The sequence below is a fragment of the Entelurus aequoreus genome, linkage group LG20 (genome assembly GCF_033978785.1).
Source record: "Entelurus aequoreus isolate RoL-2023_Sb linkage group LG20, RoL_Eaeq_v1.1, whole genome shotgun sequence".
NCBI lineage: Eukaryota > Metazoa > Chordata > Actinopteri > Syngnathiformes > Syngnathidae > Entelurus > Entelurus aequoreus.
The window spans coordinates 28,987,807-29,013,460 of NC_084750.1; the positions used below are offsets into that span (position 1 = coordinate 28,987,807).

Below are 25,654 nucleotides of genomic sequence, written 5' to 3' on the forward strand. Positions count from 1 at the left end.
ATTTAGTGTTTTTTTTAGCTGAAGAATTGAGCATAGCTAAATGTTTTTCTAAAGAAAATCGGAGATTATAATTGACTTTTCTTATATTATTTTCAAGAATTTTAGTTTTTTCTTATCTCAAAACACCTCTTAAATCATTAAGTGATCCTATTATGCAAAACCTACTTTTCTTAATTATTGGTACCTGTTTTTGTGTATTTCGGATCCTCATTAGTCCCGAAAATTGGAAAAACAAGGCATGGAGGATATATTTAGTTACGTCATTAGAGTATTCCATTAACGGGTTAGTTTATGGGCCAAACTATATCGGGATATGAGTTTTGGTTGATATCGCCCAGCCCTACACTCGTGTGAGCGACAGTTTAGGAATGTTCTCTGTGTTGAATTGAGTGTTGCAGGAGAACTTATGATGGCATTGTGTTTATATGTATGAGGGCACATGTGTACCTTGTTTGAGTGTTAATAATGAAATTGTGATATTTAAGACATTTCATTAGCTACACAATTTTTTCTACGGTCCAAAAAAATTTCTGTGTTACTATTTTTTTTATATAGTAGCACCGGTGTTACTAGTGAAAAAGCTAAGCGCACAGCCCTGATGTTAACAATATAGTAACTAAATATGCATAAATAATTGAATAGAACCCCCTGAATCGTAATCATAATCGCATCATATGGCATCCAAAGATTTCAACCTCTACTCAACTGTGTCAAAATATAACACTTTTTAACATTTATTATGACCTGAGACCGACCATAGCTCATGGTCACTCTAGTACAAATGTAGTAGTAGTAGTAGCAGCAGTAGTTGACAAATGTAGTCACATGGTTAAAACCCTATTCTGAAGAGAACACTTGTGTCTCACTCAGACTCTACCTCCAGCGGCCCCCCAGGTAACTGGGTTTGAGAACCCTGCTTGAGAGATTCCACTGATATAACATGATGAGGAAGGTTACTTTACCTTGCGGTCAACCACAGTAAGACCCCCTGAAGATGCGGCATCCTCTGCAGGCTGGTTGCTTGGACTACCGCCTGGAAGAGATGGAAAGGTACAAACAAGGGAAGCCACTGATTTAAACAATTTTCATCTGTAGTGTAAGAAAAATAAAAGGCGGAACCTATTTATGTCAACGCCTCTTGGACAGACTGACTGACCTATATTGACATAAGCGGTTGTCAGCATTCGTGAAATCAAAACAAAAACTAGTCACTGATTCTGCATTTAATTGCTACTTTGTATTTTTCAACCAACAGTAATTTGATGACATGGTTTTCCTCTTTGTACATATTTTTCTTTGTACATATATTGATATCAATATATATCGCGACAGACTTGGATTGATGGCAATAAAAATGGGTTCGATAAAACGTTCATGAATTTTTTTCTACTTCGTGGGAAGAAACTGGAAGTTGTGAAGCAAGGTCGGTTGCATGAACAAAGGCACTCGCTCTTTGGTAGCCGAGCAACACAGGTAGTGATCACTGATCAGTGGGAGTGACACACTGACAGCCAATCAGGCAACAGTATTAACTATCAAATTTGGTTGCGCCATCTGGTTGTCTCTGGGTTGATTCTTTGCATGGAGCGAGAAGAGAAAGTAAAAATGAGTGCTGCAATTGCTTCGCTCTCGTCACCTCGACAGTATGGCCGTTTTTTGGATTTTTAAAAAAAACGAAACGTAATGAGATCAATGTGGTCTGTAAATGATGCAAAGCGCTCGTCCCCACCAAGACCTGTAATACCACGCCACCTTATCCCCGCTCACCCTTTAGAGCACAGCTGTAACTCCCTGGCACTAAGCCTGCACAAAAAAGTTCTTCTCAGGTTTCTGTATGTTTACATTTTCACACTTTGCACTATTTTGTTACACTTTATTAAGCATTTCTTACATATTAAATTTTTTATTTCCTTATTTTTGCACCTTCATTTTAAGAGGTTATTGTTAAGTGTTCAATGTGATTTAAAAATTGTGTTTACATTGATTATTTGAGTGTTTTCCATGGTTGTGTTAACATTTCCTTTCCTTTCTGCCTTGAAAATTGAGGGGATTATAATCAGATTAAGGTTACATTTAATATAATGAAATATATACATTTAGTATATATTTTTTCCTGGTCCTTCTTTTCCATAGGTAAAAATACATAAATAATTATCAATATTGACCGATACATGCAAAGGTTTCTTCTGGTAGCTAACAATCTAAAAAAATGTGTGCAATTTGTTAGGTTCTGTGGCAGAAACCATGCTTACTTTGCATCAATAGAAAGTTTTACAAGATTTTAGTTTTGCTGTGTAACTGGTAGACCGCAGTTGTGTTGCTGTTGTCATTTCCCCTGCTTTAATGATAAAATTGACAATACTGCAACACAAGGAGTTGGTACATCATTGTGGGATTCCGCAGTAAAGAGAAATTATAACCTTGCTCATGATGCTTTGTCACATCCTCCTGAGGCCTCACGGTTCCAGCAATAGGCTCCTGGTACGAAATACACACAACATGAAATCACGTATCAAAACATCAAAACATACTATAAATGTATGATAATCTTGTCTTTTGATTGCATGGATGAAACAGACGGGAAACAGAAGAGAGAACAGAATCCTACTTCATAATTAGGTGACCTAAAATAAATCCTAACTGGGACGAGTTTCCTTTTTTTTCTAAAAACCCTGCTCTCTGATTGAGGTTGAACGCCGTGACTTGACAGTACCTCAGGACTGACGATGGTCCAGCTGTTGTTAGCACTGTTGCCACCAGACATGGCCCTGCCCCTTTGAGGCTGTGCGTGTCTCCTGTAACACACACACATCGTTACCAACATTGCCATTGCTGCAAGATACATAAGCTCAAACATGCAAACGCAGACTGGGTGAAGCCTTTAGGGTGTGCTCAATGTTTGCATGGAAGCACCACGAGTTGTTTGTGCAGCACAGGGGAAAACAATGACGCTAAGCACCCTGTTTGGTACACATTTTCAACACATCCGTGCTAAAATGGCAGGTAAATGAAAACCAATTTGCCAAATTGGCCATCAGGCACGTGCATGTGATTTTTATGGACACAGTGTTATTTATTACGTCTTTTATTCACCCTTTAGCACAGACCTGGGCAAATTAAGGCCCGGGGGCCACATGCGGCCCGTTGAGCTTTTCAATCTGGCCCGCTGGTCATTCCCAAATAATTGTTTTAGATCTTTTAGATGTAAAGTGTAGCTGCCATTATAGACTTAGACTTCCTTTTTATTGTCATTCAAATTTGAACTTTACAGCACAGATAAGAACGAAATTATGATGTGCAGTGATGTTTTCTAATGACCACAAGTCTTCAACTATACTAAGTCTTTACATGCTTGGAACCTGCATTATATACTAGTTACTGTGGTCATCTAATTAGTTACTATGGTCATCTAATTAGTTACTATTATCATCTATTTAGTTACTTTGGTCACTATGAGATATCTCAGAACCCTTCACGTTCATATTTCACTATGTTTGTTGCATTTTGGTTGATTGTAAAATATGTTGTCAATATTCAGTGTTTTATCTTTAATAGTTAATATTGTAAATCCCACATTCTTTATTTTTATGTACATTCTGGATGTCTCATTCAGTAAAAAAATGGCAAATTCAATTCCGTTTTTTAAGGCGGTCTGTCATAACGTTTTTAGCTTTCAATCATTATTGTAAGGGTTTGTATTAGTGTTCCTAAAAATAGATATACCAGCCCCCAGACACACTTTTTTATCTAAATCTGCCCCCCCCCCCCGAGTCAAATAATTGCCCAGGCCTGCTTTAGCACTGTGGTTATGTAGTTGAGCCTTTGTTGTTCACTTTAATGAAATAATGTATTTCTTTCATAAGAACCTTTGATGAACTTAAATACTATTTGTGTCAGAGTGACACAACTGACAAATACTGACCAGTCAGAACTCAGTGCACACTGTTACGGTGTTTCTTAACTATGGAGCCAGAACACTGCCAGTAAGATTGGGTGTCAAAAAAGTTGCATTGCCTTTAGTGGCAACAAATAAATACAAACATTGAAAAAATATAATTTTTTTGGTGGATATTTTCAATGTCAATATTCATGTTTTTGTACACTTTTATTCTTTTTGTGTGTTTAAAAAAGGTTTATATGATCGTTTCTCTTTTTTATGATTTTGTTTCTTTTTTTTACGGTATCAAAATAATGGAAGTGTTTTGCATGAGGGGTTGGCGCATGTGGGTGGGCGCTATAATAAGTTTACTCGGTGGCAGTTTTACTGGACTTGGGCATGCAAGTAAAACATCGTAGAAGAAGAAAGGAGGACCAAAGGTGTCTAAATTAAGTTTAAAAAAGCTTCAACATATGAAAATATGAAGCAAAAGTTTTTGTTTTTTTACATTTATCTTGACTAGACCTGTATGTGTTGCTGTCGGCAGATTCATCTCCTGTTCAGAGAGAAATCTTGTAGTTGTAAACATGATACAGATACAGTGACCTACTTTATTTGCCCATCTGTATAGCATGTTTTAAATAAATTCAAACAATAACCAAATGGACAAGTGATTGATCACTCGCGCTGAGAACTGTTTGTATTCCCACTCTCCCCCTGGGGATTAATAAAACCATTATTCACTCTTTGACTACTTTGTAAAACACTCTGGTCAACTTTGTGACTTTTTGCGGTATATTTCAGCACTAAGAGGTTATTAGGATATATTTGTTATTTATTTAATGTTTAATTTATTACTATGTATAAATTCTCTTTACAAAGCAAATAAAATAACTTTGAAGCATTTACTCATATTTATTAGTTATGATACAGTTTATAGAGGATTTATTATATTATTGTTCAATTTTTTAAATAAAATGTAACATGGCAGTCAACCATCAGCTTCGCTCACTTGATGATGATGTTCTGTAGTTGGATATCTTCTCAGGAACACGCCTGTAAAAGAAATCCAGATGTCCCAACAGCAATAATTGTTTCGCCAAATGTCACGGCTATATCGAGACAAACATGGATAATTTAAAAAATACATAATCAATTTCTGTACCGCTTATACTACGTCCTCAAAGTATGGCTCGGTTAACACAAATATATCATATAACTTTTATACTTGATTTAGACGTCATTGGTACTCCTTTCTTCTTCTACTGTGTTTTTACGGTCCAGTAAAACTGCATCTGGGTAAACTTGTTATAAGCCCCGCCCACAGGCGCCCACCCCTCAAACACTGCCATTATTTTGATACCGTAAAAAAAAGAAGCGAAACCGAAAAAAAAGAAAGAAAATCATAAAAAACAGAAGCGATCATAAAAACCTTTGAAAGACACATACAAGTGTACGAAAATATGAATATTGGCATCGAAAACATTAATTTTTTTCAGTTTTTGTATTTATTTGTTACTTTATTTGTTACAATATCAAACAAACAGAAGAACTCATAGTTAAGTATCTTAAAGCAGCACTAAGGAACTTTTCAACCTTCATAAAATATTTTCATAGCTTTTGGGATGATACATCATATTCATTATTTTTTTTCAATTATTAATTTATTTCAGGCAATGACACAACAAGTACAAGGTAGACAACATATCATAATATTAATATAATGCAAAAGGTAATGTACAATATGTAAGCCTGATGATCTAGTTTTGCCTGAAAGGGAGTGAGAAGAAGATAATTTATTTAATCCCACCCCCAGTTCTCCATTCAGTGATTAATATATTGAGCTTCACTGTTACTTTGTTCAAGGATTTTAATACAAATGTTGTATCATATAGCAATAATTATTACACTGTAACAATAATTTGTAGCCGCAATAAATGATAAATGATAAATGGGTTATACTTGTATAGCGCTTGTCTACCTTCAAGGTACTCAGAGCGCTTTGACAGTATTTCCACATTCACCTATTCACACACACATTCACACACTGATGGTGGGAGCTGCCATGCAAGGCGCTAACCAGCAGCCATCAGGAGCAAGGGTGAAGTGTCTTGCCCAAGGACACAACGGACGTGACTAGATGGTAGAAGGTGGGGATTGAACCCCAGTAACCAGCAACCCTCCAACTGCTGGCACGGCCACTCTACCAACTTCGCCACGCCACCCCCTGTGTAAGAAGTATGTAATGTAATATAATGTAAGAAGAATGAACAATGTAAGAATGAACAATACCAACAATAGTAAGGGACAAAATACCAACAATGCTAATAGACAATATACCAACGATGGTAAGGAAACATTGAGTACATGTTAACACTATTAGACAGAGTACAACGAAAACCCTTTACAAAAACCCTCCTCTCTATTTTTTAACCAGACCCCATGTTTGTATAACAGTTTAAATCGATTAATAGTTTGGCATTGCTTGTGGTGTAAGTCCAGTTTGTTCCAGAGTTTTATTCCGCATACAGACACACAAGAACGTTTACGAGTGGTTTGAGCTCTCGGCAATGAGAAATATCCCAAATCTTAGGTTAGGCGGCAATAATTTGTTAAATGCTTTATGTAAGATTATGTAAGATTTAACAAGATCATCAAATTTTAGCAACTTTGATTGCATAAACTGATTAATAGTATGCTTTAAAAAACCAACGTTGTGAATGATCCCCACTGCTCTTTTCTGTAATATGATCAGAGGATTAGTTGCGTTGTGGTAAGTATTCCCCCACACTTCAACACAATATGTAAGGTATGGGAGTACCAAGGTGCAGTATAGAGTACGGAGTGCACTTTCATTAAGGTATAGTTTTGCTTTGTTTATAATTGAGAGGCTTTTGGAGATTTTTGTTTTAATGTGCCTGACACGGGGTTTCCATAATAGTTTACTATGAATTATTACTCCCAAAAAATTTATTCTCATAATTGATTTCAATTTGGGTACCATAGACACTTATTTTCTGTTCAGACGTTATGTTGTGATTACCAAACATCACTATATTAGTTTTATTTATATTCAAGCATAATGTTTTTGTGTCCATCCATTTTTTTTAAATTATGTTTAGTTCTTTATTTACTGTATTTATGAGCTCATAGTCATCACAACTATAAAAAAAAATGTGTATCGTCTGCAAATAGTATCAGTTTCAGTACTTTGGATGTATTAAACAGATCATTAATATACACATTAAACAGTTTTGGCCCCAACACGGACCCTTGGGGCACACCACAAGCAATGCCAAGAGTATCTGATAAATATTGACCAATTTTTACAAACTGTGCCCTCCCTGTTAAATAACTTTTTATCCTGTCTCCAGCCAGCCCACTAATTCCATATCTCTCATCTTATCTAGTAGAATTGAATGATTAATGGTATCAAAGGCTTTTTTTAGATCACTAAAGATATCAACTGCATATTTGTATGCTCCAGTGCATTAGTAATTTCTTCAATAGCTTCCGTTATCGCCATTGAGGTTGTTCTTTTGGACCTAAAACCATACTGACGCTCATTGATTATATGATGTTTCTCAAGAAACGTTTCAAGTCGAGAATTAAATAGTTTCTCTAAAATTTTTGAGAATTGAGGCAAAAGACAAATTGGTCTGTAATTAGTAAAAGCGTGTTTGTTGTCAATTTTGAAGAGCGGAGTTACCTTAGCGATTTTCATTTTACTTGGAAAGCGGCCAGTCTGGAATGACATGTTACATATATAAGTTAAGGGTTTTACCAAATTCAGTGTAACTTTTTGAACCAATATCACGTTTAGAGATTTTTGCCATAGTGTCTTTGGTTTTCTTGAGATTACAGTCATACAAATTAAAAACAGGTAAATGGTCAGTGATATCACGTATAAATAGGCAACTGGAGATTTGATTTCCCAAAATGTTAATAAAAATGTTGTCAATGATTGTGGCACTGTGTGTTGTTATTCTGCTTGGTTTCGTTATGGTTGGATACAGAGACAAGCTTTACATTATTTTGCTTGGTTGGATTTAACAAATCAGTGTTAAAATCACCACAGATAAATATGTTTGTATGGTTCACAGAGGAAAACAGTTTACCAATCCACTCATTGCTTGAACCAGGTGCCCGGTATACACAACTCATGAAGATGTTTGTCTTTTTATCATTTAGAAATTCCACTGTTAAAAATTCAAATAATCCATACACAGCTATGGTCATATTTGTTAAAGCTTTAAATTGAACAGATTTATGAATGTACAAAGCGAACCCCCTCCCCCCCTCCTATTTTATTTATTCTGTTTGTTTATCTTTATTCATAGCCATTTAGACAAAAATCAATATCTTTATCATTGTTGATCCAGGTTTCAGTGATTGTAATAATGCTAAATGGAGAAGCAAATTATTTCAAGTAATCCTTGATAGCCTCAAAGTTAGTGTACATGCTTTCACTATTAAAATGTATTATTGACAGACTATCTTCTGATTTTACACTGTTTTCAGATTGTTCATGGGTAAAATAATGACAGTTTTTAACAATCGCTGAGAAAAAATTATTATCAGGGTCTATCTCAGTGATTCTTAACCTGGGTTCGATGGAACCCTAGGGGTTCGGTGAGTCGGGCTCAGGGGTTCGGCGGAGGTCAAGACACACCCGACTCATCGTGTAAATAAAAACTTCTACCTATTGGCGTATTACGGATACGGCAACAGCAGAAGTCACAGTGATTTGCAGGTGTGTAATTTGTTGTAAGTTTATGCACTGTGTTGGTTTTGTTTTTTGAACAGGGTGAATTTAATGCACAGTTCATTTTGTGCACCAGTAATAAAACATGGTAACACTTTAGTATGGGGAACATATTCACCATTAATTAGTTGCTTATTAACATGCAAATTAGTAACATATTGGCTCTCAACTAGTCATTATTAAGTACTTATTAATGCCTTATTCGGCATGGCCTTATTATAACCCTAATCCTCTAACCCTGGCCCTAACCCGTTAACCCTAACCCTAACCAAATAAACATTGATTGATTGATTGATTGATAACTCTAAATTAAGTGTTTGTTACTTAGAATATGTTCCCCTAGTGTCCAAAAAACTCTAAATTAAGTCTTTGTTACTTAGAATATGTTTCCCATATTAAAGTGTTACCAAAAACATATAACTTTGTCTTGAATTTGAAAAAAAACAACATTGTATTTTTCACTAAAGAAGGGTTCGGTGAATGCGCATATGAAACTGGTGGGGTTCGGTACCTCCAACAAGGTTAAGAACCACTGGTCTATCTCTATATCAGTCTCTGTTGTGGCATGCTCTCGATACTCACACATTTAAAGTTATTTTTGTTGATGTTGTAGGATCTTCTGTAACATGTCCATATCAATACTTGGTGTGGTCTGTGTTCATGGTGTGGATAGCATTGAGATTATGTAAAAGTCACAAGCTACATTGATACCAATCAATGTCAATACTTATCAAGATCTTCTATTTTCTTCACCACCAAGACTTTTGCTTCTTCCGCCGTCCCACTTAGTTTGATGAAGATCTTACAGTTATTTACCCAGGTTTGTTGAATCTTGCTTTGCTTTTTAAAAAAGTTGTTGTGCGATCCTTGCCATGTCAGCCTTTATCTTTGTCAAGTGTTCATTCATGAAAACATTTGTACCTTTCAGTTTGCGTCCTTGGTTCAATAGTGCCATTTTCTTTTTCCGATTCGTAAACCTCATGATGACAGCTTGTGGTCTCTGGTTCTTCGTGGGCAGTGGGTGACACGCCTCGATATGCTCCAGGTCCATCTCTATCCCCCTGCTCTGGAGATAGGAAGCCACCTGCTGCCCACTGACTGTGTCTCCTGGTCGCTGGGCTCCCTGCTGTCTGTGGCTCCCGCACGTGAGTAGGAACACGGCTTGATTCTGATGCCGGTGATGACCACATAATTCACGCGAGAGTATTACTCCAGCTCGCTCTAGTTCCACAATGCGCCGGTCTTTTTCCACGCTCTGGAGGCGTAGTTGCTTCACCTCCTCCAGTAGCCCCAGAAGCTGCTCCTGCTGCGCTCTGACCGTAGTCACATCGCCGCACAGGGAGTGGAGGGTTAGCTTCATCTCCTCAAACTCCTCCGATGTCGGGCCTTTCCTCGGTGGAGGCATTCTGATAGTTTATACGTCGAAGCATCCAGTAGCAGAGGAAATCCACACCTCTGTATCTCAGGCTGCTAACGTTAGCTGGCTTCGGTGTGCTAGTTTGTAGTTTTGACTGACACGAACAGCAAACATTCACGGAAAAGTCCACAGTGAAGCCCTTGAACCAAGCTACAGAACATACAAGATGTGCTGGTTTTGCACAAATGGCTCAAACTCGACAGTTTTAAGTTGAAAACAGTCAGTCACACACAAACTCCGAACAGGAAACATTCGACTTACAATTAGTTGTATGACACCTCTGTCATGGCTTGAGGAGGTCTGTATTGCTTTCACTGGCACTAAGCAACTTTAAGGAAGGTGGCAGGAACCCTGCCACACAAAAAAATACTTTACGACATAAGTCACTCCCCGTTTTACCATTCGTTACAAAGACGGAAGTCTATGCGAATGCCTACGTGCAATTACTGCTATCATGGCAGAAGCTGCAAAACAACCAAAGAAACGAAAAGTTTTGCCTGAGGAGACAAAAATATACAAAAAGGGAGGCGACCCAAATAAAAGGACAGTCAAGGGTTAACATTGGCCTGGCTTTCACTTGCTGGTGTGAGCTCAAAGATGAGGATGGTTTGCAGACCGATGCTGACTTGGCACTGTCCCCGCTGGAATAGTAAGTACCTATCGATGCTCAAATCAAAATGATAATTCTAATGATAGCTTTGGGAAATTTGGGTGGTAGCAATAAATAGCCACCATCTTATTTGTTCGCAATTCCACACTGACACGACCAGCCACGCAACATACTCAAAAGTATTGTCTAAAGAAAAAACAATGCGATGACTGCAAACTGCAAATACAAAAGTTTAAGTAAAATATGTAGGGTCCTACTATGGAAAGATCAGTCGTACCGAATCGTTGTGGTATAATCGTGTCAGTAGTTTCTGATGGTTTATGATACTATGCGCTGGTTCTCATGGGAAAATCGGGTCTCCCTTCAGGCAAAACACTACCACTTTGACAGTTTATTTAGGAAACACATATATGATTATTATTTATTAGTAATTTAGTCTTTATTTTAGCACTGCTTAATTGTATGCAAATGTATTTTTCAGCAGTGTTTTGTAATTCCCTTCTTTTGCAGTATGTTTAAATAGTATTTATTTTTGTAACCAGCCTGACCTGAGCCTTGATAATAATATTTGTGATTAACACATGCGTTCATATCAGTTGACCAGCTATGTCTTGTTAAACTGTAAGTAGGTTAGATATATTTATTGAATACAATTAAGTAACACTACTAACTCAGTGTTAATACATGAGTGGGCCCTGGGCCTCTCTGTTGTGGAGAAGTTGAGCCCCAAGGTCCAGATGGTTAGGAACCCCTGTACTACTTACTACACATCACCATCTGTTTATTTATCTTAGAAAAATAAACTGATTATTGACGACGGGCAAAATCTATTGAATCAGAATGGACTATGAAAATCTTCAGTCGAAGACAGCTCTACTTTGTTCACTCCTAGCCACCATTGTAAAGTTTGGTGATATAATTGTGCACGTTGCTGCCTTTTGTGTAGATAGTGAGTCCCAAGCCCGAATAAATAAGAGGGTTGTGTTGGAAAAAGGCTTACGGTGTAAACACTAAGCCAAATCAAACATGGGATTGACTCACTGTGATGGCTGACGGGAAAAGTCGAAAGACAAACATTATTTTTAAGTACAGGTCATAGATCTAATTATTATTATTATTATTTTTAGACCTGAGTCTAACCACTGTAAAAAGTACGAAAAAGTAGTTCCAAATTGAGTTTGTGTTTTTTCTTTTAAAAATATTTTTGTTGAACTGTACAGATCAGGGTTGGTCGATAAAACGATATCAGCATAAATTGTGAGAGACACACAATCAATATCAATATAAAGTGTGTTTGAAAAAACGTTGATCAAAGGCACTCGCTCTCTGGTAACCCAGCAACGCAGGAAGTGACCATTGATCAGGAGTGGCACGCGAACAGCCAATCAGGAAACAGTATCAACTATCAAGTTTGGTTGCACCACCTTCTTGTCTCACGGTTGATTCTTTCCATGGAGTGAGAAGAGAAAGTAAAAATGAGTGCTGCAGAAAGCGAAGAAATTGTGGATAAAAAAAGGAAAAGTCAACTTGACATATGGTGGTTCTTTGTCTTAGAAGACGTCGCCTCTCATCCAAGTAGGCTTCATCAGTTCACGCTTATAGACTTGGATTGGTCAGATCTAGTCTTAGACGTAGTCAGATCTAGTCTTAGACTTAGTCAGACTAGATCTGACCAATCTAAGTCTAGGACTAGAACTGACCATTCCACGTCCAAGACTGGATCTGACCATTTTAAGTCTAAGACTGGATCTGACCAATCCAAGTCCAAGACTACATCTGACCAATCTAAGTCTATGAGCATTAAGTGATGAAGTCTACTCGGATTAGAGGCGAAACGTCTTCTAAGACAAACTAAACAGTCCAGTTGCAATCGATTGAATGCCCTGAAAATACAAGACTTGGATGAATGACAATATACACAGATAATGCAGTTCTTTGTATTTTTTTTACAATGTGGTCTATAAATTATGCCAGGCGCTCGCCCCCACCAAGACCGGTAATACCACACCACTTCTCGGGTTTGTCTATGTTTACATTTTCACATTTTGCATGATTTTGTTACACTTTAATAAGCATATCTTACATATTCCCTGATTTTGCAGTTTCATTTTAAGAGGTTATTGTTAGGTGTTCAATGGGATTTTAGAATTTCGATTACTGTACTTTTCGGAGTATAAGTCGCACTGTAGTATAAATCGCATTTTTTGGGGAAATGTATTTGATAAAACCCAACACCAAGAATAGACATTTGAAAGGCAATTTAAAATAAATAAAGAATAGTGAACAACAGGCTGAATAAGTGTACGTTATATGAGGCATAAATAACCAACTGAGAACGTCCCTGGTATGTTAACATAACATATTATGGTAAGAGTCATTCAAATAACTATAACATATAGAACATGCTATACGTTTACCAAACAATCTGTCACTCTTAATCGCTAAATCTGATGAAATCTTATACAGCTAGTCTCTTACGTGAATGAGCTAAATAATATTATTTGATATTTTACGGTAATGTGTTAATAATTTCACACATAAGTCGCTCCTGAGTATAAGTCGCACCCCCGGCCAAACTATGAAAAAAACTGCGACTTATAGTCCGAAAAATACGGTACATTGATTGTTTCCTGTCTACCTTGATCGATGAGGGGATTATAATGAGAGATTATAATCAGAGAAAAGTTACATTTGAAATAAAAAATGTCTACATTTAATATATTTGAATAGGTTATAAAAAATATCAATACTTTAACCGATATAAAACATGTTGATACAGTTTTCAGTCATATCACACGACTCTAGTACAGATTATACGCCAAATATTTTTTTCTTAATAAAAGCATTTAAATTATTTATCTATCAAAAACTGCTATGTTCACTTTTTATTCCAACTGTACAAAAGGATGGAAACAATTTTATATTTATATTTCCCTCCAACTGATCAATTGGTTTTTTTTCAATTGAATTGTACAAACTATATATCCATTTTTTTTAATTATTATGGGCTCACTTTTCACAAAATAAAAAACTACTATTCTAACAGGTTGACTAACTATAAACACCCTGAGAGTGGAATAACAGACGTAACTAAGCAAATATATGTCTACTGTTTAATATCCTCCCTCTTGTCTTGACATTAGAAGGCCCAAGACTATTTATACACACACATTTAAATACATGCCTCTTCCCTAAGGCCTTCCCCGTTCTGTCAACAATAAAGAGATACTGTAACGTCCTTGCAAGTTTGCAGTTCATGTGTGTGCTGTGCACAGGAAGTCTGTTTCCCAGGAGCATTTAGTCGTGTCATTAGTAGTTTGTGCGTGTTGTGGGAGTTTGTTCACCCTGACTTTTTTTGACTAGCAGGGAAATGTTTTGGCCGAGGCTCGGGTAACTAAGGCCTGGCACAATCGTCTGACCGTTCCAACGCCGCCAGGATCTTAATTGATTCTGTGGAATCACTATGGTCCGACAGAGTCTGTTATGTGCTGGTCAAACTTCCATTTGTTAGGATTTCAATGCAATAGGAAATAAGGTCGACGGCATTCATCTGTTCCAGGGTCAGTATATGGTATCATCATTATAAAACCTACGTTAGCTGTATTATTTAACATTAACCACAACTCACAATTTAATTCAGATTATTGGGGTGACGATTCGATTTGGAATCTCTACTCGCAATACCTTATTTGGTATAAATACAGGAATTTTAATAAAACGGGTTACAAAACCTGGCCTAAAAAACATATTTTAAAAAGGTATTCCTAAAAAAAAATAATTTTATATTGTTTTTATTTTTTTAGATCAATTCTTGAAAATGATGAAACAGAATCGAATCAAATAATAATCGCGATTCGAATATGAATACATTTTTTGGAGCATCCTTACTTTTAACTTTTACTTTTTAACATTCTTAACTGTTACACAAGTGTAAAGAGTCGATAACATAACTAAAATAAACCCACCACAGCCACTATGTTTTCATCCCAGTGTTCCTAATGTTAGCATACACTTGGTAAAATCAATTTGTGTATTTAATTCATATTCAGTTAACATCACAATAAGTCCAATTTCTAATTCTATGTTCATCATCGCACATTTCCACTTTGCGATGACTGGTACCAGGCCATAACACATACAGTACAGGCCAAAAGTTTGGACACACCTTCTCATTCAATGTGTTTTCTTTATTTTCATGACTTTTTACATTGTAGATTGTCACTGAAGGCATCAAAACTACGAATAAACACATGTGGAGTTATGTACTTAACAAAAAAAGGTAAAATAACTGAAAACATGTTTTATATTCTCGTTTCTTCAAAATAGCCACCCTTTGCTCTGATTACTGCTTTGCACACTCTTGGCATTCTCTCGATGAGCTTCAAGAGGTAGTCACCTCAGTAGAAAGCAGAGAAAGAATAATCAACCATGGATGACAAAAGGATTTAAAAATGCTTGTAATAAGAAGAAAACACTATATAGAAAATGTATAGCACAAAGAACTACAGAGGCAGAAAATAAGTACAAAAAGTATAAAAACAAGCTAACAAACATACTACGATCATGTAGAAAATAATATTACAGTGAATTATTGAACAGGAACAAAAACAATATGAGAGCAACATGGGGCATCCTCAATAGCATTATTAAAAATGGCACAAAGAGGGACTACCCCCAATACTTCTTAGACGGAAACAAAAATAATGACAACGTAAAGGAAGTAGTTTAAAGCTTCAATAATTACTTTGTAAATATTGGACCAAAATTGGAAGAAAGGATTCCAGACCCAGTTTCAATTGAGGACTATAACGATACCATAGAGCGAAATCCCAACTCTATGTTCCTCAGTAATGTGGCACAGGAGGAAATAGTTATAATCGTGAAAAAATGCAAATCTAAGACTTCAACTGATTGTAACGGAATTGATATGGAAACGATAAAAAAGGTTATTGAAGAGATCTCAGGACCATTAATGTATATTAGTAACCTATCATTTCAAACAGGTAAATTTCCAAACAAAATGAAAATAGTTAAAGTTGCTCCAATTTATAAGACTGGAGACAAACACCAATTTACAGATTTTAGACCTGTTTCTTATTTCCAGAATTTTCTGAAATCATTGAAAAACTGTTCAATAACAGATTAGAGAGTTTCACAAACAAAAATAGAATACTCGAAGAGGAGCAATATGGATACAGAGCTAATGTTTCAACTTAAAGGCCTACTGAAACCCACTACTACCGACCACGCAGTCTGATAGTTTATATATCAATGATGAAATCTTAACATTATAACACATGCCAATACGGCCGGGTTAACTTATAAAGTGACATTTTAAATTTGCCGCTAAACTTCTGGTTCGAAACGCCTCTGAGGATGACGTATGCGTGTGACGTAGCCCGGCGAACACGGGTATGCCTTCCACATTGAAGCCGATACGAAAAAGCTCTGTTTTCATTTCATAATTCCACAGTATTCTGGACATCTGTGTTCGTGAATCTGTTTCAATCATGTTCATTGCATTATGGAGAAGGAAGCCGAGCAAGCAAAGAAGAAAGTTGTCGGTGCGAAATGGACGTATTTTTCGAACGTAGTCAGCCACAACAGTACACAGCCGGCGCTTCTTTGTTTACATTCCCGAAAGATGCAGTCAAGATGGAAGAACTCGGATAACAGAGACTCTAACCAGGAGGACTTTTGATTTGGATACACAGACGCCTGTAGAGAACTGGGACAACACAGACTCTTACCAGGATTACTTTGATTTGGATGACAAAGACGCAGACGTGCTACTGTGAGTATGCAGCTTTGGCTTTTTTTTGCGTATGTACGTAACTTTTTTTAAATATATAAGCTTTATGAACCTTGGGTTAGGTGCCTTGGGTTAGGTGAACGGTCTTTTGGGCTGAGTGATTGTGTGTGTTGATCATGTGTTTGAATTGTATTGGCGTGTTCTATGGAGCTAGGAGCTAGCAGAGGAGCTAGGAGCTAGCATAACACGTACCGTACCGTACGTGCGCGTCACGTACGTAACTTTTTAAAAATATATAAGCTTTATGAACCTTGGGTTAGGTGAACGGTCTTTTGGGCTGAGTGATTGTGTGTGTTGATCAGGTGTTTGAATTGTATTGGCGTGTTCTATGGAGCTAGGAGCTAGCAGAGGAGCTAGGAGCTAGCATAACAAACACGCAGGTGTTATTATGCAGGATTAATTTGTGGCATATTAAATATAAGCCTGGTTGTGTTGTGGCTAATAGAGTATATATATGTCTTGTGTTTATTTACTGTTGTAGTCATTCCCAGCTGAATATCAGGTACCGTGAGTATGCAGCCTTGGCTGCTAAACATTCGATAACTTGACCGTATGTGCGCGTCACGTACGTAACTTTTTAAAAATATATAAGCTTTATGAACCTTGGGTTAGGTAAACGGTCTTTTGGGCTGAGTGATTGTGTGTGTTGATCAGGTGTTTGAATTGTATTGGCGTGTTCTATGGAGCTATGAGCTAGCAGAGGAGCTAGGAGCTAGCATAACAAACACGCAGGTGTTTTTATGCAGGATTAATTTGTGGCATATTAAATATAAGCCTGGTTGTGTTGTGGCTAATAGAGTATATATATGTCTTGTGTTTATTTACTGTTGTAGTCATTCCCAGCTGAATATCAGGTCACCCCCGGCTCTCACAGCATCTTCCCTATCTGAATAGCTTCAACTCCCCACTAGTCCTTCACTTGCACTTTACTCATCCACAAATCTTTCATCCTCGCTCAAATTAATGGGGAAATTGTCGCTTTCTCGGTCCGAATCTCTCTCACTTCATGCGGCCATCATTGTAAACAATAGGGAACTTTGCGTATATGTTCAACTGACTACGTCACGCTACTTCCGGTAGGTGCAAGCCTTTTTTTTTATCAGATACCAAAAGTTGCAATCTTTATCGTCGTTGTTCTATACTAAATCCTTTCAGCAAAAATATGGCAATATCGCGAAATGATCAAGTATGACACATAGAATAGATCTGCTATCCCCGTTTAAATAAAAAAAATTCATTTCAGTAGGCCTTTAAATGGCTTTAATTGAAATTACAGAAGAAATTACCAATGCAATAGATAGTAAAAAATGTGCAGCAGCAGTGTTCATTGATCTAACTAAAGCATTTGACACTATTAATCACAATATTTTAATCAAAAAACTAGAACGATATGGCATCAGAGGGTTAGTCTTAAACTGGATAAGAAGTTATATAACGAACAGGAAACAATACGTGAAGCTAGGCGAACACACGTCTACAACGCTAAATATATCCTGTGGTGTACCTCAGGGATCAATACTAGGACCAAAATTATTCAATCTCTATATAAATGACATTTGTAAAGTTACAAAATATTTAAAGTTAGTCTTATTTGCGGATCATACAACTGTGTTTTGTTCAGGAGAGAACACACAGAAGATAATACAAATAATAACAGAAGAAATTAACAAACTAAAAAGATGGTTTGACAAAAACAGACTATCGTTGAATCTCAGTAAAACTAACATAATGCTATTTGGTAACAGTAGAAGAGAAAGTCAAACACAAATACAAATAGACGGAATAGAAATTGAAAGAGTAAATGAAACCAAATTTCTAGGTATAATGATTGATGATAAATTGAACTGGAAATCTCATGTAAAAAATATACAACATAAAGTAGCAAGAAATACGTCAATAATTAATAAAGCAAAACATGTTCTAGACCAAAAATCACTTCATAGTCTCTACTGCTCGCTAGTTCTTACCATATCTGAGTTTTTGTGTAGAAATATGGTGAAATAACTACAAAAGTACATTTCATTCACTAACGGTGTTACAAAAAAGATCAGTTAGAATAATACATAATGTTGGATGTAGAGAACATACAAACCCTTTATTAATTGAATCAAAAATACTGAAATTCCACAACTTGGTGAATTTGCAAACAGCTAAAATTATACACGAAGCAAACTATAACCTGCTACCCAAGAATATACAAAAATTATTCTCAAAAAAAGAGGAGAAATATAATCTTAGAGAAAAATTTAATTTAAAACATTTGTATGCACGTACAACACTTAAGACCTTCAGTATATCAGTATGTGGAATTAAATTATGGAACGGATTAAGCAAAGCAATCAAACGATGTACTAATATGATCCACTTCAAGAAACTCTTCAAACTTAAAGTGTTTACAAAGTACAAAGAAGAAGAACCATGATAAACATTCTGAATGTATTTCATCCATCCATCCGTTCATTTTCAAAATAATCTTACTCATCTCACCATATGAAATATAACTTACCGTATTTTTCGGACTATAAGTCGCAGTTTTTTTTCATAGTTTGGCCGGGCTCCAGTGCGACTTATATATGTTTTTTTCCTTCTTTATTATGTATTTTCGGCAGGTGCGACTTATACTCCGGTGCGACTTATACTCCGAAAAATATGGTACTTCACCGAGTATTATTTATTTATTTATTTTTATTGTGATTACTTATGGAGTATATTGTGAATAAATTGAGAACGGGAAGTGAACAAACGTTTTAGCAACTGTTATGTAAAAGAAAAGGGGTAGGATTAAATAAGCTCTGCTTCTTCCTACTCCTTTTCGAACACGTTGAAAAGAGAAGCTGGAAATTGTGATGTATCATGTTGTACGCTTGCATGTTCCAAATAAACTCAAACTCAAACCTGAAATGGTTTTCACTTCACAGGTGTACTTGAAGCTCATTGGCCAGCCCTAGGTTCCGATATACATTTGTTAAATAAAAAATTTAAGACATTATGATCTGACCCTACGGTTTGTACGAATATGGAGATTCAATGGCTGCCTACTAATGGAGTTACATTCTCCTGGTAGTGACACACTTAAAAGTGATGCAATTTAGGTCTTCTCTCCCATGAGAAGCATTGTTAATCTAGTCTGAGGTCCAAGGAGCATATAGTAGGATGGTTTAAATAGAAGGGAGATAAATATAGCTGCCAAGAGAGGGGGAGCACTCAGGAGATGGCCATGGAGACCACATAGGAAGACAACTGTTTTTCTCCAAAATGTGACAAAAATGAGCAGATGTCGTGACTCTTGTGGCACATAGCATATAAATGTTTCCATTTGGATTCAGCTCATCAATGCCAGGCAATGTGAAGTGCAAAGTGCTTGCATTGAGGCATTAAGGCAGCAGCAGTCTTTGACTGCAGGCTGCAAACTACCAAAAAAGGTCAACTAGAGGGTCGCCGTGACAACTGGAGCATCACGCGCACAACCGGAAGTAAACATTGGCTATTACTTTTGACACATACTGACACTTTACCGGGAAGTATGCAAACATGACTAAACACAAACTCACAAACGTACTTGTAAGCGAATTCAACTATTTCATAGGAGGAAATGTGTATCAGAAGTTAATGGCTTCCACAAACCCCGTTTGTCAAAGTCTACTAATAAATGCGACGCGACAACGTGTTGAACATCCACAACCACATCATTATATCGTCCTTCTTACCTTTTATCGGTTACTTTATCCAAGTCAGGCAGTCCGAGCTCCGAGAGAGTCTTCTTTAATCCTCCTTCCTGCTTCCCATCCAACTTGCAAACTGTTTCATTTCAGAACCTGCCTGCAAAGTGCCACCAGCCGCACGCCCCTCGTCCAATCAGAGGGGAGCTTTGCTTCTGTCCCGCCCCTCGGTCTTCACTTTGACCAATGGGAGCGCGTCATCAATGCAGTTGGTTTAAAATCGTCATGGTTGATTGACACATGGCAGGTGGACAATAGGTAGTCCCTCACAACACAAGTACAGTAAATATGTATTCTAACCAAGGCAAGATTAGAATTAGCAATAATAATCATTTCAAAGGAAATTATTTGTAATACAGTAAATCTAAGTAGTGGCTTAATAGCATTGAATCACACAAAAAGGTACATTTACAGTAATTTTGTTGGGGTGTGAGTCTTGCGCCACATATATGGATTTGATTCTGATTCCTGGGGGTGACGATTCAATTCAGAAGGGATTCTCGATTCACGATTCTCTATTCTCTATTCAAACCGATTCTCGTGATGTATTATTTGTAGAGATGTCCGATAATATTATCGGCCGATAATTGCTTTAAAATGTAACATCGGAAATTATCGGTATCAGGTTTTTTATTATCGGTATCGTTGTTGTTTTTTTGTTTTTTTGGGTTTTTTTTATTAAAGCAAAATAAAAAAACACAAGATACACTTACAATTACTGCACCAACCCAAAAAACCTCCCTCCCCCACTCATTAACATTAATTTAATTGATTTAGAATCACGATTTAGATGTGAATACATTTTTGGTGTGCATTTTTAAATTATATGGTTAATGCACCAAAATTTGCAATTTTTCAGCCACAAAGCGGTTTGATTCTTTGGCCACCTGACGATTCGATCAGATTTTGATTCTTGGGGTGACAATTTGATTCAGAATCGATTCCTGATTTACCATGATTCTCAATTCGAACCAATTTTTGCAATGATGAAACTTTTTCAAAACAGGTTACAGGTTAGAAAAGTTCCCTCTGGTTGCATGGAGATGGCCTAAAAAGGTATTTATAAAAATGGATTTCAAAAACGTTTGAATATTTTTTATTATTTGTACCGATCTTTGAAAAGTATGAATCGGTTTAGAATCGGGATGAGTAAGAATCACGATTTGGATGTGAATCGATTTTTTTGTGCATCCCTAAATCATATGGTTAATGCGCCAAATTTTGCAGTTCTTAATCCACAATGGGGTGTGACTCTTTGGCCACCTAACGATTTGATCCGATTCCGGTTCCTGGGGTGACTATTCGATTCAGAATTGATTCTCGATTCAACACAATTCTCGATTCAAACCAATTCTTGCAATTTATTATTTGGTATAATAATTACAATGACACTTTTGTAAAACATTTTTTTAGACCTTATTAAACATCTATTCTTTTTTTTTTTTTTTAATAAATAAATAATAACAATGATAATAATAAAACATTTTAATCGATTTTGGAGAATTTTGAATCGATATAGAATGGGGATAAATAAGAATCGCAAGTCTATCAATCAATCAATCAATGTTTATTTATATAGCCCTAAATCACAAGTGTCTCAAAGGGCTGTACAAGCCACAACGACATCCTCGGTACAGAGCCCACATACGGGCAAGGAAAACTCACCCCAGTGGGACGTCAATGTGAATGACTATGAGAAACCTTGGAGAGGACCGCATATGTGGGTAACCCCTCCTCCCCCTCTAGGGGAGACCGAAAGCAATGGATGTCGAGTGGGTCTGACATAATATTGTGAAAGTCCAACACATCAGCGAGAGTCCAGTCCATAGTGGGGCCAGCAGGAACCATCCCGAGTGGAGACGGGTCGGCAGCGTAGAGATGTCCCCATCTGATGGACAGGCTAGCGGTCCGGGTTGGGAGCAGAGTAGAAAAGAAAAGAAAAGAAACGGCAGATCAACTGGTCTAAAAAGGGAGTCTATTTAAAGGCTAGAGTATACAAATGAGTTTTAAGATGAGACTTAAATGCTTCTACTGAGGTAGCATCTCTAACTTTTACCGGGAGGGCATTCCATAGTATTGGAGCCCGAATAGAAAACGCTCTATAGCCCGCAGACTTTTTTTTGGCTCTGGGAATCACTAATAAGCCGGAGTTCTTTGAACGCAGAATTCTTGCTGGGACATATGGTACAATACAATCGTCAAGATAGGCAGGAGCTTGACCGTCTAGTATTTTATACGTAAGTAGTAAAACCTTAAAGTCGCATCCTAGGTGCACAGGAAGCCAGTGCAAGTGAGCCAGTATAGGTGTAATATGATCAAACTTTCTTGTTTTTGTCAAAAGTCTAGCAGCCGCATTTTGTACCATCTGTAATCTTTTAATGCTAGACATAGGGAGGCCCGAAAATAAAACGTTACAGTAATCGAGACGAGATGTAACGAACGCATGGATAATGATCTCAGCATTGCTTGTGGACAAAATGGAACGAATTTTAGCGATATTACGGAGATGAAAGAAGGCCGTTTTAGTAACACTCTTAATGTGTGACTCAAACGAGAGAGTTGGGTCGAAGATAATACCCAGATTCTTTACCGAGTCGCCTTGTTTAATTGTTTGGTTGTCAAATGTTAAGGTGGTATTATTAAATAGATGTCGGTGTTGAGCAGGACCGATAATCAGCATTTCCGTTTTCTTAGCGTTGAGTTGCAAAAAGTTAGCGGACATCCATTGTTTCATTTCATTAAGTCTAAGTTAGCGGACATCCATTGTTTAATTTCATTAAGTCTAATGTGAATCGATTTTTGTGCACCCCTAAATTACATGGTCAATGCACCAAATTTTGCAGTTTTTTAATCCTCAAAGGGGTGTGAATCTTTGGCCACCGATTCGATTTCCGAACCCTGGGGTGACGATTAAATTCAGAATCGATTCTCGATTCAAACCAATTCTTGCAATGTTTTATTTGATATAATAATTACAATTAAACTTTTGTAAAACAGTTTTTTTTAGGCCTTACTAAACATTGATTCTTATTTTTTTTAAATGAATAAATAAATAACAGTAATGATGATAATGAAATCATTTTAAAAAAATGTAATCGATTTTTGAGAATTTTGAATCGATTTAGAATGGGGATGAATAAGAATCACATTTTGGATGTAACTAGAGATGTCCGATAATGGCTTTTTTGCCGATATCCGATATTCCGATATTGTCCAACTCTTAATTACCGATTCCGATATCAACCGATACCGATATATACAGTCGTGGAATTAACACATTATTATGCCTAATTTTGTTGTGATGCCCCGCTGGATGCATTAAACAATGTAACAAGGTTTTCCAAAATAAATCAACTCAAGTTATGGAAAAAAGTGCCAACATGGCACTGCCATATTTATTATTGAAGTCACAAAGTGCATTATTTTTTTTTAACATGCCTCAAAACAGCAGCTTGGAATTTGGGACATGCTCTCCCTGAGAGAGCATGAGGAGGTTGAGGTGGGTGGGGGTTGGGGGGGTGGGGGGGGGGTTGAGGTGGGGAGGGGGGTTTAGGGAGTAGCGGGGGGTGCATATTGTAGCGTCCCGGAAGAGTTAGTGCTGCAAGGGGTTCTGGGTATTTGTGCTGTTGTGTTTATGTTGTGTTACGGTGCGGATGTTCTCCCGGAATGTGTTTGTCATTCTTGTTTGGTGTGGGTTCACGGTGTGGCGCATATTTGTAACAGTGTTAAAGTTGTTTATACGGCCACCCTCAGTGTGACCTGTATGGCTGTTGACCAAGTATGCCTTGCATTCACTTGTGCGTGTGAAAAGCCGTAGATATTATGTGACTGGGCCGGCACGCAAAGGCAGTGCCTTTAAGGTTTATTGGCGCTCTGTACTTCTCTCTACGTCCCTGTACACAGCGGCGTTTTAAAAAGTCATTTATTTTACTTTTTAAACCGATACCGATAATTTCCAATATTACATTTTAAAGTGTTTATCGCCGATAGTATCGGCAGTCCGATATTATCGGACATCTCTAGATGTAACTTTTGTAAAACTGTTTTTTAGGCCTTATCAATAAATAAATAAATAACATTAATGATGATAATGAAATAATAATAACAAATAAATCTAATTGATTTTTTAATCGGAATGAATAAGAGTCGCGATTCTGAATCGAACCCCTAAATTATATGGTTAATGCACCAACATTTGCAATTTTTCAGCCCCAATATCAAAATCAAATTTGGCTTTGCATGAAATCAATAAAAAATGTAAAGATGGAAATAAAATGTACTATTGGTTAAATCCTTTATTCTGTCCCTGTGCAGCTTTCCAAATCAAAGATAATCAAGCTAAAGAAGAGCACCCTATAAACAAAACAAAGTAATCATCAGTGCTCAGACACACATCAACACAAATAAATGTAGATTTGTGTGTAAAATATGACTTGCCTATTACTTGTAGGGTTCAGTCCAGGATCTCCTTGATGCACCAGCAGCACAGCACGAAATAAAGACACTCCTTGAGCGACTGCACGAAGCCGTAGGCGACGTTCCCTCCCAGGAAGTTCTTTCCCCGCCCCAGACCCATGGCCATGTCTCGCAGCTGCTGCCCCAGAGACGAGGGCGGCGAAGAAGATGCAGCAGGCACGGCCTGGGGCAGCGGGCGCTGAGGGTGCATGGCTCCAGAGAACAGAGGGGACAAGGAGCCGATGAAATGGGAGGCGAGGTGTGATAAGAGAGGCAGTATGGGACTCATGCAACTGGCTGGTGTCTCCTTCTTTACTTCTCTTTCCTCCTCGTCCACTGATGGTCCCTCGATGGGCCCTCTGTGGTTAAAAGCCCCGCCTGTGGACAAAGAGGAGAGTTCCAGCACCGCCATCACATGCAGGCTTTGTTTCAGGCCAGCATTGATCCCGCGTTCCAGCAGCTCGGCCTTTGTTGTCTTCCGGAAACAAACACCTTATTTTTTTAGAGTCTATGCTTACACAAGAATGATCTAGTAAAGTCTGGAGTAAAAATGATGTAATGTGCATGCCGGGCCAGTAGTGGGCGATGTCACTGCGCCCAAAAAAAACAAAAAACACACACCGCCACTTCGAAACAGTCTTTAGTAGAGAAGTCCGATAACATCGTCCGTTAAATGCTTTAAAGTTTAATATCGGAAATTATCGGTATAATTTTTTTTAAATTATTGGCATCGTTTTTTTTTTTGTTTTTTTTTATTAAATCAACATAAAAAACACAAGATACAGTTACAATTAGTGCACCAACCCAAAAAACCTCCCTCCCCCATTTACACTCATTCACACAAAAGGGTTGTTTCTTTCTGTTATTAACATTCTGGTTCCTACATTATATATCAATATATATCAATACAGTCTGCAAGGGATACAGTCCGTAAGCACACATGATTGTGCGTGCTGCTGGTCCACTAATAGTACTAACCTTTAACAGTTAATTTTACAA

The 25,654-nt window shown here is 37.2% G+C and overlaps 2 protein-coding genes across 5 annotated transcripts in view; both read right to left on the minus strand.

Annotated features, from left to right (window-relative positions):
* The window catches only part of pbxip1b (pre-B-cell leukemia homeobox interacting protein 1b), a 54,684-nt gene extending 32,804 nt beyond the window's left edge, over positions 1–21,880 (minus strand). The window contains exons 1-6 of one of the 4 annotated variants that reach the window (XM_062029930.1): positions 20,189–21,880; positions 10,321–10,410; positions 4,890–4,933; positions 2,714–2,795; positions 2,421–2,478; positions 963–1,033 (exon numbers count right to left, since the gene is read on the minus strand). In XM_062029930.1, the coding sequence (XP_061885914.1) occupies positions 963–1,033; positions 2,421–2,478; positions 2,714–2,764 (180 nt within the window). In that variant the 5' untranslated portion in view covers positions 2,765–2,795; positions 4,890–4,933; positions 10,321–10,410; positions 20,189–21,880. The remainder of the gene's footprint in view (positions 1–962; positions 1,034–2,420; positions 2,479–2,713; positions 2,796–4,889; positions 4,934–10,320; positions 10,411–20,188) is intronic. The other 3 variants (XM_062029931.1, XM_062029928.1, XM_062029929.1) reach the window with 3 other exon arrangements.
* A 2,600-nt stretch (positions 21,881–24,480) lies between these two features.
* lenep (lens epithelial protein) lies at positions 24,481–24,980 on the minus strand. The gene is made up of 2 exons (XM_062029940.1): positions 24,638–24,980; positions 24,481–24,553 (listed from the first exon to the last, which is right to left on the minus strand). Exon 1 carries the CDS (start codon positions 24,942–24,944, stop codon positions 24,654–24,656), a length of 291 nt encoding a protein of 96 aa, XP_061885924.1. The 5' UTR covers positions 24,945–24,980; the 3' UTR covers positions 24,481–24,553; positions 24,638–24,653.
* Between the last annotated feature and the right edge of the window lie 674 nt (positions 24,981–25,654).

Excerpts from the sequence above, each read along its gene's own strand:
- lenep (XM_062029940.1), bottom strand. The coding sequence starts at position 24,944 with ATGAGTCCCATACTGCCTCTCTTATCACACCTCGCCTCCCATTTCATC.